Genomic DNA, 14,157 nt, shown 5'->3' on the forward strand with positions numbered 1-14,157 from the left:
TTCCCACTGCAGGGCAGCCCTCAGTGAGAGGCTAGTTGGGGGCCACTGGCTGGCCACAGGAGCTTTTGAGGAAGTCCCTGGGCCCAGGCAGTTGCCCAGGGGTTCGCTTGGTCCTCCTCACAGGCATGGCACAGGTTAGACTTCGGGAGAACACGGCCATGACAATGGGCACCAATAAGCACATTGACAAAGAAGAGGCAGAGCCTGGTGGGAGGTGTGGAGTCCAGTGAGAGTTGGGCTGGGCGCTGCCTGAAGTGGCCATGCCCCCACAGTTAAGGCTAGCCTCAGGGACGGGATGCCAGTCACAAGACTCAGGGTGGTGTCCACATCTCCAGCTTCCACTTGCTATGAAAAGGCCTTGATGTCTTGTGAGGTCTGGTGGTTGCATGGGCCTGGCGAGGAGGGCTTTGGGGCAGAGGTCTGACCTGGGTCCTCCCTCCAGCCATGGCGAGGATGATTGCTTACTTCCCACACAGGAGAAATGGAGAACCTAGAAGGTATCTGTGGCTGGTGCAAACTGTAGTAGCTGAGTCCACCCAAGGTGGGAAGCTTCCGGTCTCATGGCTCCCATATCCCATGGAACTGTCCAGTGGCCATAGCAACCCCTGCCCACTCCAGATGAGGCCGTGAGTTGTGGTCTCTCCCCACAGGGCTCTGACTTCTGAGCCACCAGTTGACTATTCTTAGTGCTGAGGCTGCTGTGGCAGAACCTCCCGGGGTGTCCGGGGCCCCATTGCCAGGGAAACTGAGTAGAATGCTGGATTGGCAAGGACCAGCCAGGGGCCAGGAATAAGCCAGCTGTGGGGTTATAGGTTGCTCTTCCTGTGACCTGCTGTCAGCCCACCCACACTCTGGCCCATAGATCCAATGCCCAGCCCAGTAGGGAATCCACAGTCAGAACCTTCCCATCTCCAGCCCGGTTCTTTCTAGCGAATGGGACTCTGGGCAGGTCATCCCTGGACCATGAGCCCATTTACTGAGGTCTGCTGTCTCCTTTGTGCTGGTCCTATTAATGAAGATGTCACTTACTGAGTGTCCTGTGGGTGCCACACTGTGTCCTGCATAATCTCCTTTAACTTCTTGCCATCCATGTGGGATAGGGGTGAGCCTGTCACAGTTGAAGCCACCTAAGCAGGACTTCCTGATCCTTGCCATCCCTACATTGCCTTGCCCTGGGGGCTACACATCAGACACACCCCAGTCCCTGTCCCAGGTCTGAGTGCTGAACCCACCATCAGTCCTGGCCCTAGGGACATGGGCACTGAGTGTAGGGCGGGACAGTGGGGCAGGTGTTTGTGCTACTTGAACCCCCTGCTCAGGTTGCACTGCTGGGCTGCAGTCCTAAGAGGCCAGCTCAACCTCACCTGGCAGTCCAGAGCAACTGGACACTGGTCTTGGTTGCAGGTGGCAGGGCTGGTGCCCTTGAAGTCTTTGGTGGGTGAGTTTTTCAATTGTTTATTGAATAGCAAAATTTCACACATTCTAAGCTCTGGAAGCCACCCATGCCTGGAGCACTTTAAAAGTTGTTCCAAGCTGCCCGTTAGGAGCTTGTTGGTTGAGGGTCCTGTACTGTCGCACACTGAGATCATGTGACCTTATGGAACCCAGAGGGCCCTCAGGGCCTCTCAAATGGGCAAACTTCACTAGTGACTGAGATTCAAGCTTCTTCTGGGGGGCAGGGAAGCTTGCAAATGAGGCTTCACATCCCTCGTGGTGCTCAGTTGTCCTAAAGAGCCAGAGGGTGGCTGAGGTGCCTATGGGGACACTCCCTACAGCTGCAGGGATCTGATTGGGCATCCAGATCCGCAGTCAAGAAACAGATGTGTGTACCCCCCAGTATCTTGGTCTGAGAGGTGGGCTCTGGGCATCAGGTGGAAGAGTGCCACTGGATGGTGGGGTTCAGAGGCCCTCATGGGAGTGGGGCTGCTGCTTCCCTCCACTCTCTGCCTCTGCCCCGGCCCACTCATTTCTTCTTTTGTCTCTAGGCTTCCCGTCCTCCCTACTTTTAGCTCTCATGTCTGTCTGATTGCTCTGCTCTGTCCTTCTCGTCCCACCCCATCCTTCACCCCAGGCTCCTGTTTGCTTTAATTTGGGGTCAGCAGGCTTTTTGTTGGCTTGTGCCCACCAGTGTGCCCTTGGGGCCTGTGTGAGTGCTTGAGGGCACAGGGCTCATGTTTGCAGATGGGCAAGTGCAGGCTCCAAGCCTGGCAGCCACGGGGAATTCACTTCCCCTCCTCTCAGTGCTCACATAGCCCCACTTAGCTTCCTCTGTCTGCTCTAATGTGGGCAAAAACATTTCAGTAAAACAAACTGGAAATGTCGAGCTGGGAGAATCCCAGTAGCCCATCTCTGGTGAGGTTGGTGCTGTTCTGCATGGGTTTTATTTATTCCATTTATAAAACAGCTGCAGAAGTTGGTAGCAGATGTCATGAGTCCTCTGTCGATAGAGCTATAAATATAAGTTTGTGGCACCTTCATTCCACTCATTGGCCTGATCTGCGTTTCCAGTTTATTTAATTAAAACAGATTACAGTGCTGCTGGCTGAGGCGTGTTGTGTGGAAATATCCCAATTTCAGATTGCAGCGGATCTGGAATAATTTCTGACTTCCAGCTTAGAAAAATCAGACCATTCCCTCTCTTCCTTTCCTCCCCATTACTTCTGTGGGGCTCAGATGGCACTGCCCTCGCAAAGGACTTTCCTTTCTCCTGAGTGTGTTTATTTACTGCTCTGCTGTGTGAAGAGCTAGAGAAGATCACACCGTGAAAAGCAGGGACGAAGCATGATGGGAAACCTTGAAACCGTAAGAGGGCGAGCCAAGGAAAAAACACCTGATCTCCAGGCTGAGAGCCGTCTGTGTTTGAGCACAACTAGGAAGTTGGGGACAGGTTGAAAGCACTGGTCCTCAGCACATAGCGGAAGGCTCCAGCGCCTTCTGGGGACAGAGGCATGTGCCAGGAGGTGAGCCTCGTGGGTAAAGGAAGTCTTTCTTCCTTCCCACTGGTGGAGCGTGATTCTCCACACCGCCTTTCAGCAAGGACACCTGCTGTGCCTTAGCCAAGTTCTCACATACATTCTTTTTAATTCTAAAAACAACCCCATGAGATAGGGATGGTATGCCCATCTTATAGATGGAACAATAAGATTCTGACAGCTGAGCTCATCAGAATTTGTGGAAATTACCATTGGTTGAGTATGACATTGTTGACAGGAAGAAACATCGGAATTTGAACTCTGGTTGTGTGGCTTTAAATTCAGTCTCCCCAGCAGCAATTCTCAGACTTGGGCTTGCATCAGCATCCCTACAGGGCTGGTCAGAACACTAGACCCTCCCTCTGACTCAGAGCATGAGGACTGGGGCCTGTGACCCTGTGCTTCTAACAAATTCCTGGTAATGCTGGGGAGCCAACCCAGGCCCACACCTGCGACCCAGTGCCCTGCAGAATCATTAACACTGAGCTGAATGTGCTAGGGTATTCTGGGGCAGGGTTCATGTCCTCCATCTCAGCAAAGCCCACTCCTGCCCACTAAGTTTCCAGACTGGCAGCCTGTACCCTAACCAGGCTCTGCAGACCGTGCACCTGGCCATGGAGCTGCCTTCTTGGGAGTCAGCTCGCTCTGCAGCCAGTGGAAGCTAACTGTCTTCTAGCCACCATCCATAGGCAAGAGTACTTCTGCATCCATAGCCATACCCCAAGGCCACTGCCTTGCAGAGAAGGCACTCAGCCTCAAACGAGACCTGATTCTATGGCCTAGAAAGATCTCTCAGGATGGCTAGCTTGTCACATTTTCTTACAGGTCTGTGTCAGCTAGACCAGGAAAGTGGGCGGCCTGTGGCTTGAGTTTCATCAAGCCCCTCCCGTGTTAACTGTGACCTTGGGGAGATCTGCCTGCATGGGCTACAGCCTCTACGTGGGGCTTACTCTGCTCTCAGGGTCCTTCCAGCCGGCCATCTTGTGATTGGACAGAAGTTGTTGCCAGCCCCCATCAGGGCTTTGAGGTGTCCTGTCCCAGCTTGCGTCCTCCTGCAGGTTTTCTTGCCACGTCCTGGGCCTGCTGCGCACTGGCAGGGGTGCGAGATCATCAGGAGCCACTTCACACTTGAGGATAAAAATAGCCCTGTTGAGGTCCTGGCACAGCATCCACGTGTCACAAATGATGCGTGTGTCTAGGGCTCGTGTCCGAGCACACACAGCACCCCATCATGGCCATGTGTGTTCCTGCAGTGGATGCTGTACTGGCAATGTGCCACCTTTGCCACACAGTCCCTGGAGACAACACCTTCATACTGAGACCTGCCCTGTCAGTTGTCCCTGAGATAGCTCTTCACCTCTCCAGAAACTAAACAGGGGCTGCCGTGGGGACTCCAGCACCCCACTCTGGGGCCTCAGCCTCCCTGTCAGTTGCAGCCTTAAGGTCAGGTCTAGCTTTCTTCATGGTGGTGATATCTTGGGCAAAGCAGAAGCTTTCTCAGCTTGAGTGGAATGAACATAACCGATGGCCATCAACACCAGGCCACTGGCTCAGATGTGCAGATCAACTGTGGCATTCAGGGAACAGCTGGTGGGCAAGATACCTTGGTGGGGTTTTTCTGCTTAGAAGGCAGCCTGGTCCTAGCAGGAAGTTTTAAGGAGAAGGCAGCAGCAGATGGACTGTGTGGCCGGCTTCGTTTCCTGAGGTGATTGCAGAGGCAGCAAGAATAAGGCACACTGATGCCCCTAAGAGTATGGAGGAGATACTGTGGAGCTGAGCCCAGCTCCCACTGTCTCTGCTGACCCCCCACCACATCAGGAACAGCCTTTGCTAGAGGTACTGCACATGAGCTTGGGGAGAAGAGCCTCCCCTGTCTGCCCTTTCCTGGTGACTGCTGCTATATGTCTGTCTAAGGTGAGAGGGTCCTTATTGCACAGACCCTACAGGGCTGTTGGAGTGATGGTCTTGAACCTGTTGCTCAGGCCTCAGGTGAACAAGATTCAGAACCTTGGGAAGGATCTAGTCACTATCCAGATGCGGACAAGGTGACTGACAGGGCCTCCACTGTGGAGCAGACAGGGCCTGGTTGGGCCCATGTTTTCTTCCCCCCAGTAGGTGCCTTTCACCCTGCTGCTTGCCCAGGCCACATGCTCAGGAGGCCTCTTTGCCAGAAGTGCTTGACTGAGCCACAAGATGTGACATATCGCCCAGTGCTCATCACATATGTACATGGCACATTCACAGATGTCTGGTTCTGGTTGACTGTCCTACCGAGGCACAGCTCTGTCTGGAGTTGGTAGTAATCGATGGGACATGTCTGTTTATTTGGGGGAGCTTTCTGTGTTCCTGCTGATGCTGGTGCTCGAGCAAGCACTGGTGAAGTCCCAGTGGTGTCCTGTTTGTCTCTCAGATGCGGGCACTGTAGTCAGAAAAGGCAGCTGCTGCTCACCATCTTTCAGTGGCCAGTGGACAGAGGTAGGGTGGTCAAAGCATGTGTAATAGTTTCTTTGAATATATATTTGGGTGGAATTACTGACTTATAGGTTATGCAGATTTAAACTTTAAGAAAAGACCAAATTGTTTTCCCAATAGTTTTCCTTCCCTGTGTCCACCTAGACAAGACTCCATTGACTTACGTCCTTTCCACTTCTAGTATTGTAACTAGGAGTTCTGAATTTTGCAGTTTTTGTGTCTCCTTGTTGGTCCTGATTTGCATTTTCCTCATTACTGCCCATGTTAATTGCCTTCCTGTGCACGCCATCGTATGTTTCCTGTTCTGGGAAGTGTGCATCTTGCCCGCTTTTTTGTCGCATAGCTTATGTTTTTGTATTGCTTTGTAGATGTTTGGAGTGTGGTGGGGGTGTCAGCATCTGCTGTGCTTCCCTTGCCCAAGAAACAGCAGCCTCCTCCTCTGGACAGAGTGGAAGAGTTGTGCACCGAGAACAGGCCCCGGGACTTTGGCCCCCAGCTCCCCTGTCCTGGTCACTGACCACTGATCAGGCTTGCGGTGGGATTTGGCTTCTAGGCTTCAGTTTTCCTTCTTTGCCAGGATTGTGAAGAGGTGGCTAACAGCAGTCAGGAGTCGCCATGCTGGGAGCCTCCATAGGTGCTCGGCTGCCCTCCCTGTCTGCAGGTGCCTCTCGAGGAGGAGGTCCAGTTGGTGCTACCTCCTGAAGGTGGCTGCCCAGGAATCAAGTTGAAGGGATGGTTCCTCTAGCCTTTTAACCTTTTGCAGAGCTTCCAGCACAAGGAGTCTGCCTTTCTGGAGTGGGCTTTCTCCCTGGCTCTGTGAAGATGACCATAGTTGTATGTGGTCGAGTCACTTTGTGGTGGCTTTAGAGACAGAGCCCATGCTGTTAGCTTTAGGGCAGGGGATGTTCCCTTGCCGGCATCCTCCCTTTCTCCATGTGTTGCTTCCTGTCCACTAGAGGCAGCCTGGACAGTGCCTGTGGGGGCTGTGATCTATTCTCACTATGTGATCTTACCCTGACCTGAGGACATGGCCAGTGAAGAGGCCACGTGTGTCTCTGGAGGCCAACCATGCCCATAGGGCTGGGTCCCTGCGCTGCCACTCTGGGATTGGTCTGTGCTTCTTCCCAGGTGGCCTCAGGAACTGCTGCTGGGCCTCGCATAGACAGCTTCTCGTTGCTAGATTGCTTCAGCAGGTTCCAGGCAGCCTCAGGGATGCTGGTCTTGGCTGGAGTCGGAGCTGGTGATGTCAGCCCCACATCTACGGCAGACATGGTGCCTTGGTGCTCATAGGCTCTTGGTCAGGAGGAGTACAGCTCAGGCCCAGTACAGCCACCCTTGGCTCATCTGGTCAAGAATTCCCTGCTTCTTTTCTTGGCCTTTCCATGGCCCACTCAGAACAGGCTATCTGGAGTTTTAGGTTTGTGTGGCATGTAGCCTATCAGCACAGCCACATCAGTCAGTTTCTCTAGAATGTGCATGTGCCAGAGGGAGGTGGATGGTTTCCTCCATCAACTGAGGGCACTGAGCACCCCATGCCAAGTGTCTCCTGTCTCCACGCATAACCCAGCAGCAGGGTTTGGGACAGATTTGGGGTGTCATGTTACCAGACTATTCACTCGGTTACATTTATCAAACAGGGATCCTGTCCTGTCTGCAGGGGCAATCAACCCTGGCTGACCTGGTCTGCTGCCTGCTGCCCAACTCCCAGCCCTGCTGGCCCAGCAGGGAGAGGAGGCTGCAGTGAAGGTGGGAGAGGGTCCTTGCTGCAGCCCTGGGAGGGAGTGCTCACACACAGCCTCTGACCGTCTTGGTCTTATTTTGCAGGCTCAGTTGACGCAGGCTCTGGAGGAACTGGGAGGCCAGAAACAGAGAGCTGACATGGTGAGTCCTGAAATGGTGCTCAGCTGTCACTGTGTGGCAAAGGGCCGCCCACAGTTTACTGCCTTGATCCTGGGTCTAGAGTCCCATCCCTGTCAGGGCTTGTCCTGCAGGCATGCGTTCTTTCCTGTCTTTGGAAATGGTGTGGAGAATGGAAGAGTGGTGTGATGGAAAGTGAATTCCAGTTGTGCCAGTAGCAGACTGCTGGCCTCTGCTGGGTGGCTCCCACTGCCCCACATGTGCAGCAGGCGCTGAAGGACGCGTGATGCCAGAGATGCTCAGGTGAGCCATGAGGAGATGCAGTGGGGGCTGGGCTCCTGCTGGCCCTAGCAGCACAGGTAGGGTTGGCCCCAGAGAGGTCTGGTTGAGTCCCTGCTGGGCAGAAGCCCAGATGTGGGGCTGAGCAGAGCGGAGACGCCTGTGGGAAGCTGTGCGGAGGCTTGGCGCGTTCGCTGTCCACTCAGCAAGTACTAAAGGACAGTCTTGTCTTCTCTGGGGATGCAGCAGCCAGCAGCACAGGCTCCTGCCCTCCTGGCTCACAGTGGAGGGTTCCAACTGTGACTACGCAGAGAATAAACAGCAAGATCTGAGCTGCTAGTGAAGACAGGACTGCAGGGAAAGGGAGAGGGGGCCAGGGCCGAGGGGCAGGGGATGAGGGCGGTGGTAGGATGATGGTGGAGGGCCATGGCAAGCAGGGCTGGCTTCGCTGTAGGGAAAATGGCACAGGTACTGTAGAGTCCTGTGCCCTGGGTGGCGTTTCTATCCTGGAGCAAGTGTGAAGCTGGAGGGAGCCAGAGCGGAGCCTGTTTCTGGGCACTCCTACATCCTGGCCTCGTATCCAGGCAGAAGCTGTGAGCCAGGGCTCGGGGGGGGGGGGGGGCACTTTTGTTTCAAGTCCTGGAGAAGGAAGTGTTTCCTGGGAGAGAGGCTCCTTCCCAGACCCTATCAGGAGAAGCCATGAGGGGAGAAGGCTGTCCCTCGGAGATCCCCAGGAGCGCCATCCAGGGCAGGTAGGGCTGGTTTTTCGGAAGTGAATGTGGACAGCAGCACTTAGGTAACAGCCCTGAAGCCTCAGGAGGTCAACTGTAGAGGGACAGCAAGGGGTCCTGGGAGGACTCCTTGCCCTCATGGTGGATGGTGGAGTAGCACGCTGCTGTGCTGAGGCAGCCTTCCAGGAGGGCCGGGGTGGGGCTGCAGGCCAACCACATCTGGGTGCCAGTGAGGAGGCAGGTGGCAGGCCGCAGCACAGCTCAGCGTCAGGAGCATCATTCTTACCACCTCTTCTGAAACCTCCCGCATCCACTCTGGCTGCTGCTGCACCGCGGTTCACAGTCTGCGGCATCCTCCGCACTCTGGCTGCCAGGTTTCAGCATCATGGTGGGCAGCTCTACCCCCTCTTCTTTGGCCTGTGGACATTCCACACTTTGTCCTCAATAACTGAGTCCTCCAGGCAGTTCAACAGGGGCCTCTTTCGCATTGACTTTGAGGAAGCCAGGGTTGAGGTGGGGGCCGGGTGTTCCTTGAGGACTCGTGCATCCATTTACTGAGCCCCAGGGAGACCCTGATGTTCTGTGTGTCAACATGCATGGTTTCCTTGGTGTTGACCTGAATTGAAATGAGCCCAAGGGCCTTGTTTTCATAATGTACACGAGGCCAAGAGGAATTAGAAATGAGTTGTGCTAAGCACATGCCAGGCCTGTGGCTTTATGACTAAGCAGCTGGCTGGTCGCCCACTGCTGCCCTTGAATTTGGACCCTCTATTTTTCCTCAGGAGCAGGAGTGCCTTGACCCTGACCCCTGCCCTCCCCTGTTTCCATGTGGCTTTGGAGAAACTGCTAACCCTGGGTCTCTTCTCAGGGAGGTGAGAAGATAGAAGCTTTTTGGGCCCTTAGGCCAGAGTGGGCATGGGCAGCCCCTGTGGCACAGGTACTGCAGGTCTCCTCCATGAGCAGGCTCTGCACCTTGCCCCAGGCATGTCCCTGGGGTGCAGGTGGACAGGGTACAGGTTCCTCATGTGGGTTTCCTTCAGATGAATGTTGACCGCAGGTTTTTCTCTCTGCCTCTGACTGCCCAGTCCTCAGCTTGTTTCTTCTTGTTTATTTTACTTCTCTCTCCTTCTTTCTAGTTAAAAGGAAAATAAGACATGGCGGTGCCTGGGGGCCAGGGGAACAGCATCTGCTCTTACCTCTGACCTTCCCACCAGCGCACCTGGGGCCAAGGGGTATCTGCTGCTAAGTCAGCCCTCATGCTGCCCTTGGGGAGGCTGGGCGGGGAGGCGGGGGCAGGAACCCAGGGCCTGGCCATCTGTGTTCAGATCCTGACTCTGCCACTGTTTCCTGTGGGCTGTGTGACTGGCCCCAGGCTCCTCTCCAGCAGGGACTGTCTGTCCTCACTGAGCCTGTGTAGATGGTTTCCCCTGAGCCACAGACCCCAGGCTAGGCAGCCCCCATCCTATGGGGCTGTTCTCCATGGGAACGTGCTTTATCTGTGCCAGCTGTTAGGGGAGTCTCTGGTCATGAGTGTTACTATGACTAGTCCTACTGAAACTCAAATTGACTTTTCAGTTTTAATTACTTTTAGTAGCCCCGTGTAGCAGGTGGCCCCAGGTTGCCCAGGCTGCCTGGGTGATCCCAACAGGACATTCCGTGCCCTTCCTCTCTAGGCACCTCTCAGCGAGGCCATGTGGGATGCTCTCTCCACCCTCCTGCTTCCTGCGCTCCCAGGTCCCTTTGCTGCTGGCTTGCTCTGCTCCTTTTGTGGATTTAGCTTGTGTTCCCAGCCTTGTTCTTTTGTTCTGACTTGTGGTCCCTTCTGTGCTGGCTCCCAGGGGATGAGGCTGACATCTCTGGCTGGCTCCTCCTCCTCTGGGGAGAAAAGTGCAGAGCAGAGGGGCCATGGGAACCACAGTGGGGCAGGGGGACAGAGCTGTCGACCTCAAGGCCACCCCTCCCATCCTGCTTGCCTTGGGTCTGAGGCCACAGCCATGGGCTCTGCAGAGTGGACTCCAGGTCTCATTCCCCTGGCTAAACCAGAACCCCTCACTCCTGGAATTAGAAGTAGAATACATACCAGAGTGCTGCTGCCATACCCATAGGACCAGCTCTTCATCCAGAGATGGGCGTGGATAAAGGCAGCCAGAGTTCACTGTGCCACCAGCTCTGCCTCTGAGGCCCCCATTCCCTGTGGCAGAGATGGCTTTTGGGTTACTGTCTGGCACCTTGGGCCCTCAACAGTGGGGTCAGGTGGCCCATCTGGAGAACTCCTTACACAAGGTGTCCAAGGCTGCTGGGGGAGGCAGCCCTACCTCCATGTCTGCAGCCCCTCTCTCAGTGCATCTGCCAGGAGGAAAAGGAGAACTTTAAACATCTCTAGCTAATTGCAGATGACAAGACAAAGGCAGTTTGACTTCCCATTATTAACCAGCAAACCATACTAATTAGTGAACATAAGTACAGTTCATGCTTTTTTCTTTAAGTGCAATTAATATCACAAGGAAAGAAGTCCCGGGCCACAGTCCTGTCACTAACATACCTTATCCTAATTAGATATGGCTAGTGGTGGCTGAAGAGATGAAAGTTTTGATCACAACTATTAAAAGTCCTCAAATATTTTATATACTTGAGAGAGTGAGAATTGAGAGTTTATTTTCTGGTTTAAGAGGCACGACACCCCTCACAGCTTGATGTAAATAAGCATCTGTTTCTCTCAGTTTCCAGTCTCCCCCAATGGGGTTCTTCTTTGGCTTCTACTCCTCACTCCTCACTCCCACAAGAGCTCTGAGGTAGGTGAGTCTGTCCCAGGAAAGTGCAGCCAGGGCTCAACCAGCCCCCCCGCCACCCTAGTCTGCTCCCTCCACAGTCACCTTCATGTACGGAGGCTGCTTGCCCTGGGTAGCGAGTGTTCTACAGAGGGTCCCGCGTCTGGGACCTCCAGTAAGGCAGCCCTGTGTCTTGTGTGAAGGCCCCGGGTGTCGGGCCCTCATGTGCAGGAGTGTGCCGTCTCTGGAGTCCACTTGGTTTCTTGGAGCCTCAGGCTTCTTGTTATGGGCTATGTGCAAGGAAGAGCTGGACCCATCCTAGGTGGCCTTGCTGGTACACTGTCCTCCTTGGTGCTGATGCCAGGTTGGGTCTTGGACCAGAAGCAAGCTGGTTCTTCAGTGTTTGTGACTGTTACCTGTCTATCACGATTCTGCTCTTGTCACAACCTGCCAGCTCAGCCCCCACCGCCCAGCCCGTGACTGTGAGCCCTTCCTGGTAGGGAGACTGGCAGAGCAGTTACTCTGTGCGAAGGTCCTGCTTGTGACTGGGCACCAGGCTGGAGAAAATTGATGTGTGGTGAGCTCTGGAGGAGAACAGACTGCAGGATGGAGGGGTGACACTGAAGGCTAAGGGCTGTCCCCTGGTTTGGGCAGCCAGTTCACTTTATGCCACACAAAGTGTGTCCCAAGTGAGTCTGGAGAAAGGTTTGAAGTCTGAGTCTCTGGCCTCCTTCCACTGGTCTCCCTCCCATCCTCGATGTGCCCGTGTCACACCTAGAGCCTCTCACGTGCACACAGGAGCAGCCCTCCCTGCGGTGTGGCCACAGGCAGGCACTTTGCTTGCTGAGTTTCTATTTATTTTAATTTTTATTTTTTTAGGTGTGACATAGAGTCTTTGTTTTCATTTTATTCTTAGCTTTATTTTATTTTTAATTGTTGTTTGTTTAATTAGTTATACATGACGGTAGAATGCATTTATGCACTTTGATATATCATACACAAATGGGGTATAATTTCTCATTTTTCCTATTATACATGTTGTAGCTCCCTGAACTTTCACTGCCTCATCCCCAAATTGGAGGGAGAGGAAGTTCTTTGGATGTCTGGCAAATCTGCCTGAATGTGTGCGTTTGAAAAAACCCAGGCCTCTTAGTGCAGCATTGCTGGGGTTGACCGTAGCCTGGTCCTCATTGGGCGCCATGGAGCTGGCGCAGGGCTTTCTTCCTGCGCCCATTAGTCTTTGACTTCTGCCTTTAGTCTTATTTCTGGTGTACATGGCAAGGCTCCTCCGTGCGAGGGAGGACTCTTACAGACTGAGGCAGACAACAGGTTCCCTTTAAGCACCTCTTGCATTCAGGCTAAACTTACCTGATGCAGTATTTACCAAGTGCCTCTTCTGGATCTCACTCTGAAGGTTCAGGGAGGCTGTGACTGTGTCTCAGGACTGTCTCTCTGCTATAACAAAAATGCCACACATTGGGTGGCTTAAAGAAATATAAGACTGGCAGCTCTGGAGGCTGGATATCCAAGGTTAAGTGTCTGGTGAAGCTCCTCCCTGGTTCTCGCTGTTGCTTAGTGTGTTGAGAGGGGTGATCAAGCTCCTGGGCCCCTTCCTTGAGGGCACTGGTCACCCTTCAGGATCTTATCATCTCCCAGAGGTTCCTCCTGAGACTACTGCCCTGGGTGAGATTTTAGCACGTGGATTTGGGACGTAGACAAGCAGTCTGGCAAGTTCTCATCTTGAGTGTGGCCAGCCTGTGTCTTCACCTAGTCCTTGCCACCTGGCAAGGGCGTGCCCATACACACTCCCTCTTGCGCTGACCCCCAGCCCCTTGCCCGCTCTGAGTAGCCCTCTTCTCACACTTCTCGTGCTGTCCCTTCTCCTGGAATGTGCTCAGTGTTGCAGAGCCCAGTTGTCCCTTCAGGTGAAGATGTACTTCGCCATCCCTCTTCCCTGCTAGTCCCTCCCTTCATGCAGACACGCTCTTTTCATGCTGCCTTTGTGGGACATGATTGTCATCACCACCACCATCATCTCACCATCGCATTTTCCTAGGCACAGTGATCTTGGGGTAGCCAGTGTTTGCTGCTGCACATTTTGTTCCAGTCACATACTCAGTGCTCTGTGTGGCTTGTTTTACCATGACCCTTCTGGCAAGCCCGTAAGCTGGTCAAATTGTGGTTCCAATTATTCCGAGGAGGGAACAGGCTCAGTGAGGACTGTGATGTGCCCATGTTTACATAGTTAGGAGATAGCCTGCTGGAGCTCAGTCCCAGGTGCCTCCAAACCCTGGGACCCCTGTACTGCAGCCATGAGGTGCCATTTCCAAGTGTCCTGTGAGCTCCACAGAAATGGGGGATCTAGTAGAACTCAGCCTCCGAGCACAGGCCAGGGCCAGGCCAGCAGCTGACTGATTAGATGTGGACATTTAGGAGCAGGCTGTCCATGCACCTCTGTCTCTTCCCATCAGGTCAGCAAAGGTCCAAGACCCTGTCACCTTGCAAGGGTCATCTGCACTTTAGAAACAGTAGTCTGAAAGTTGTTGCCTTAGCCCAGAAAATAAGTTTCCAGTGGCTTAATTTCTGGCCTTTAGCCATAGAAGGTAGGTTGTTCCCCACTCACCTCCAGAAAAGAAGAAGAAAAGTTCCATTGTGGAAGGAGCCCTGCCTCCAGGACATAGATTCTGAGTGGCAGAGCCCTGTGCTGAGTGTGGTGTCTATTCTGTGAGACCTTTCTGTGGTTTTCTTTTGCAGAATCACCCTAGGCATCCTCATGGTTTCTCTTTCAAGTGAACTTCAGAGTCAGCTTCCCAGGGTTCCTAGAAACCCTGTTGGAATTGTGTAACCCACGGGCTGACTCCCATGAGGTCTTTGCAGTATGGACACCTCATGTGCTTCTTCCCCATGTTGGCCTCTCTGTCCTTCCCTCCAGCTGGAGGTTCTTGCCCCTCTGTTAGGTGTACTTCTGGTGTGTGTCCCTTGGCAGATGCACTCCCAGGTGTTTGTAGTTCCTTTTGCTGGCAGGTTGCTTGTTTATAACCCCTGCTGGGCTCAGGGGAGGGAGAGGAGAGAGGAGGA

At 53.7% G+C, this 14,157-nt stretch overlaps 1 protein-coding gene across 3 annotated transcripts in view; it reads left to right on the forward strand.

Annotated features, from left to right (window-relative positions):
• The window catches only part of Mad1l1 (mitotic arrest deficient 1 like 1), a 351,707-nt gene that overhangs the window by 190,930 nt on the left and 146,620 nt on the right, over nt 1–14,157 (forward strand). For 2 of the 3 annotated variants that reach the window (XM_026405670.1, XM_026405671.1), the window contains exon 13: nt 7,269–7,325. In XM_026405670.1, the coding sequence (XP_026261455.1) occupies nt 7,269–7,325 (57 nt within the window). Of the gene's footprint in view, nt 1–7,146; nt 7,191–7,268; nt 7,326–14,157 lie in introns of those variants that run through there. The other variant, XM_077802469.1, reaches the window with a different exon arrangement.

Source organism: Urocitellus parryii, chromosome 9 (genome assembly GCF_045843805.1).
Source record: "Urocitellus parryii isolate mUroPar1 chromosome 9, mUroPar1.hap1, whole genome shotgun sequence".
Classification (NCBI taxonomy): Eukaryota; Metazoa; Chordata; class Mammalia; order Rodentia; family Sciuridae; genus Urocitellus; species Urocitellus parryii.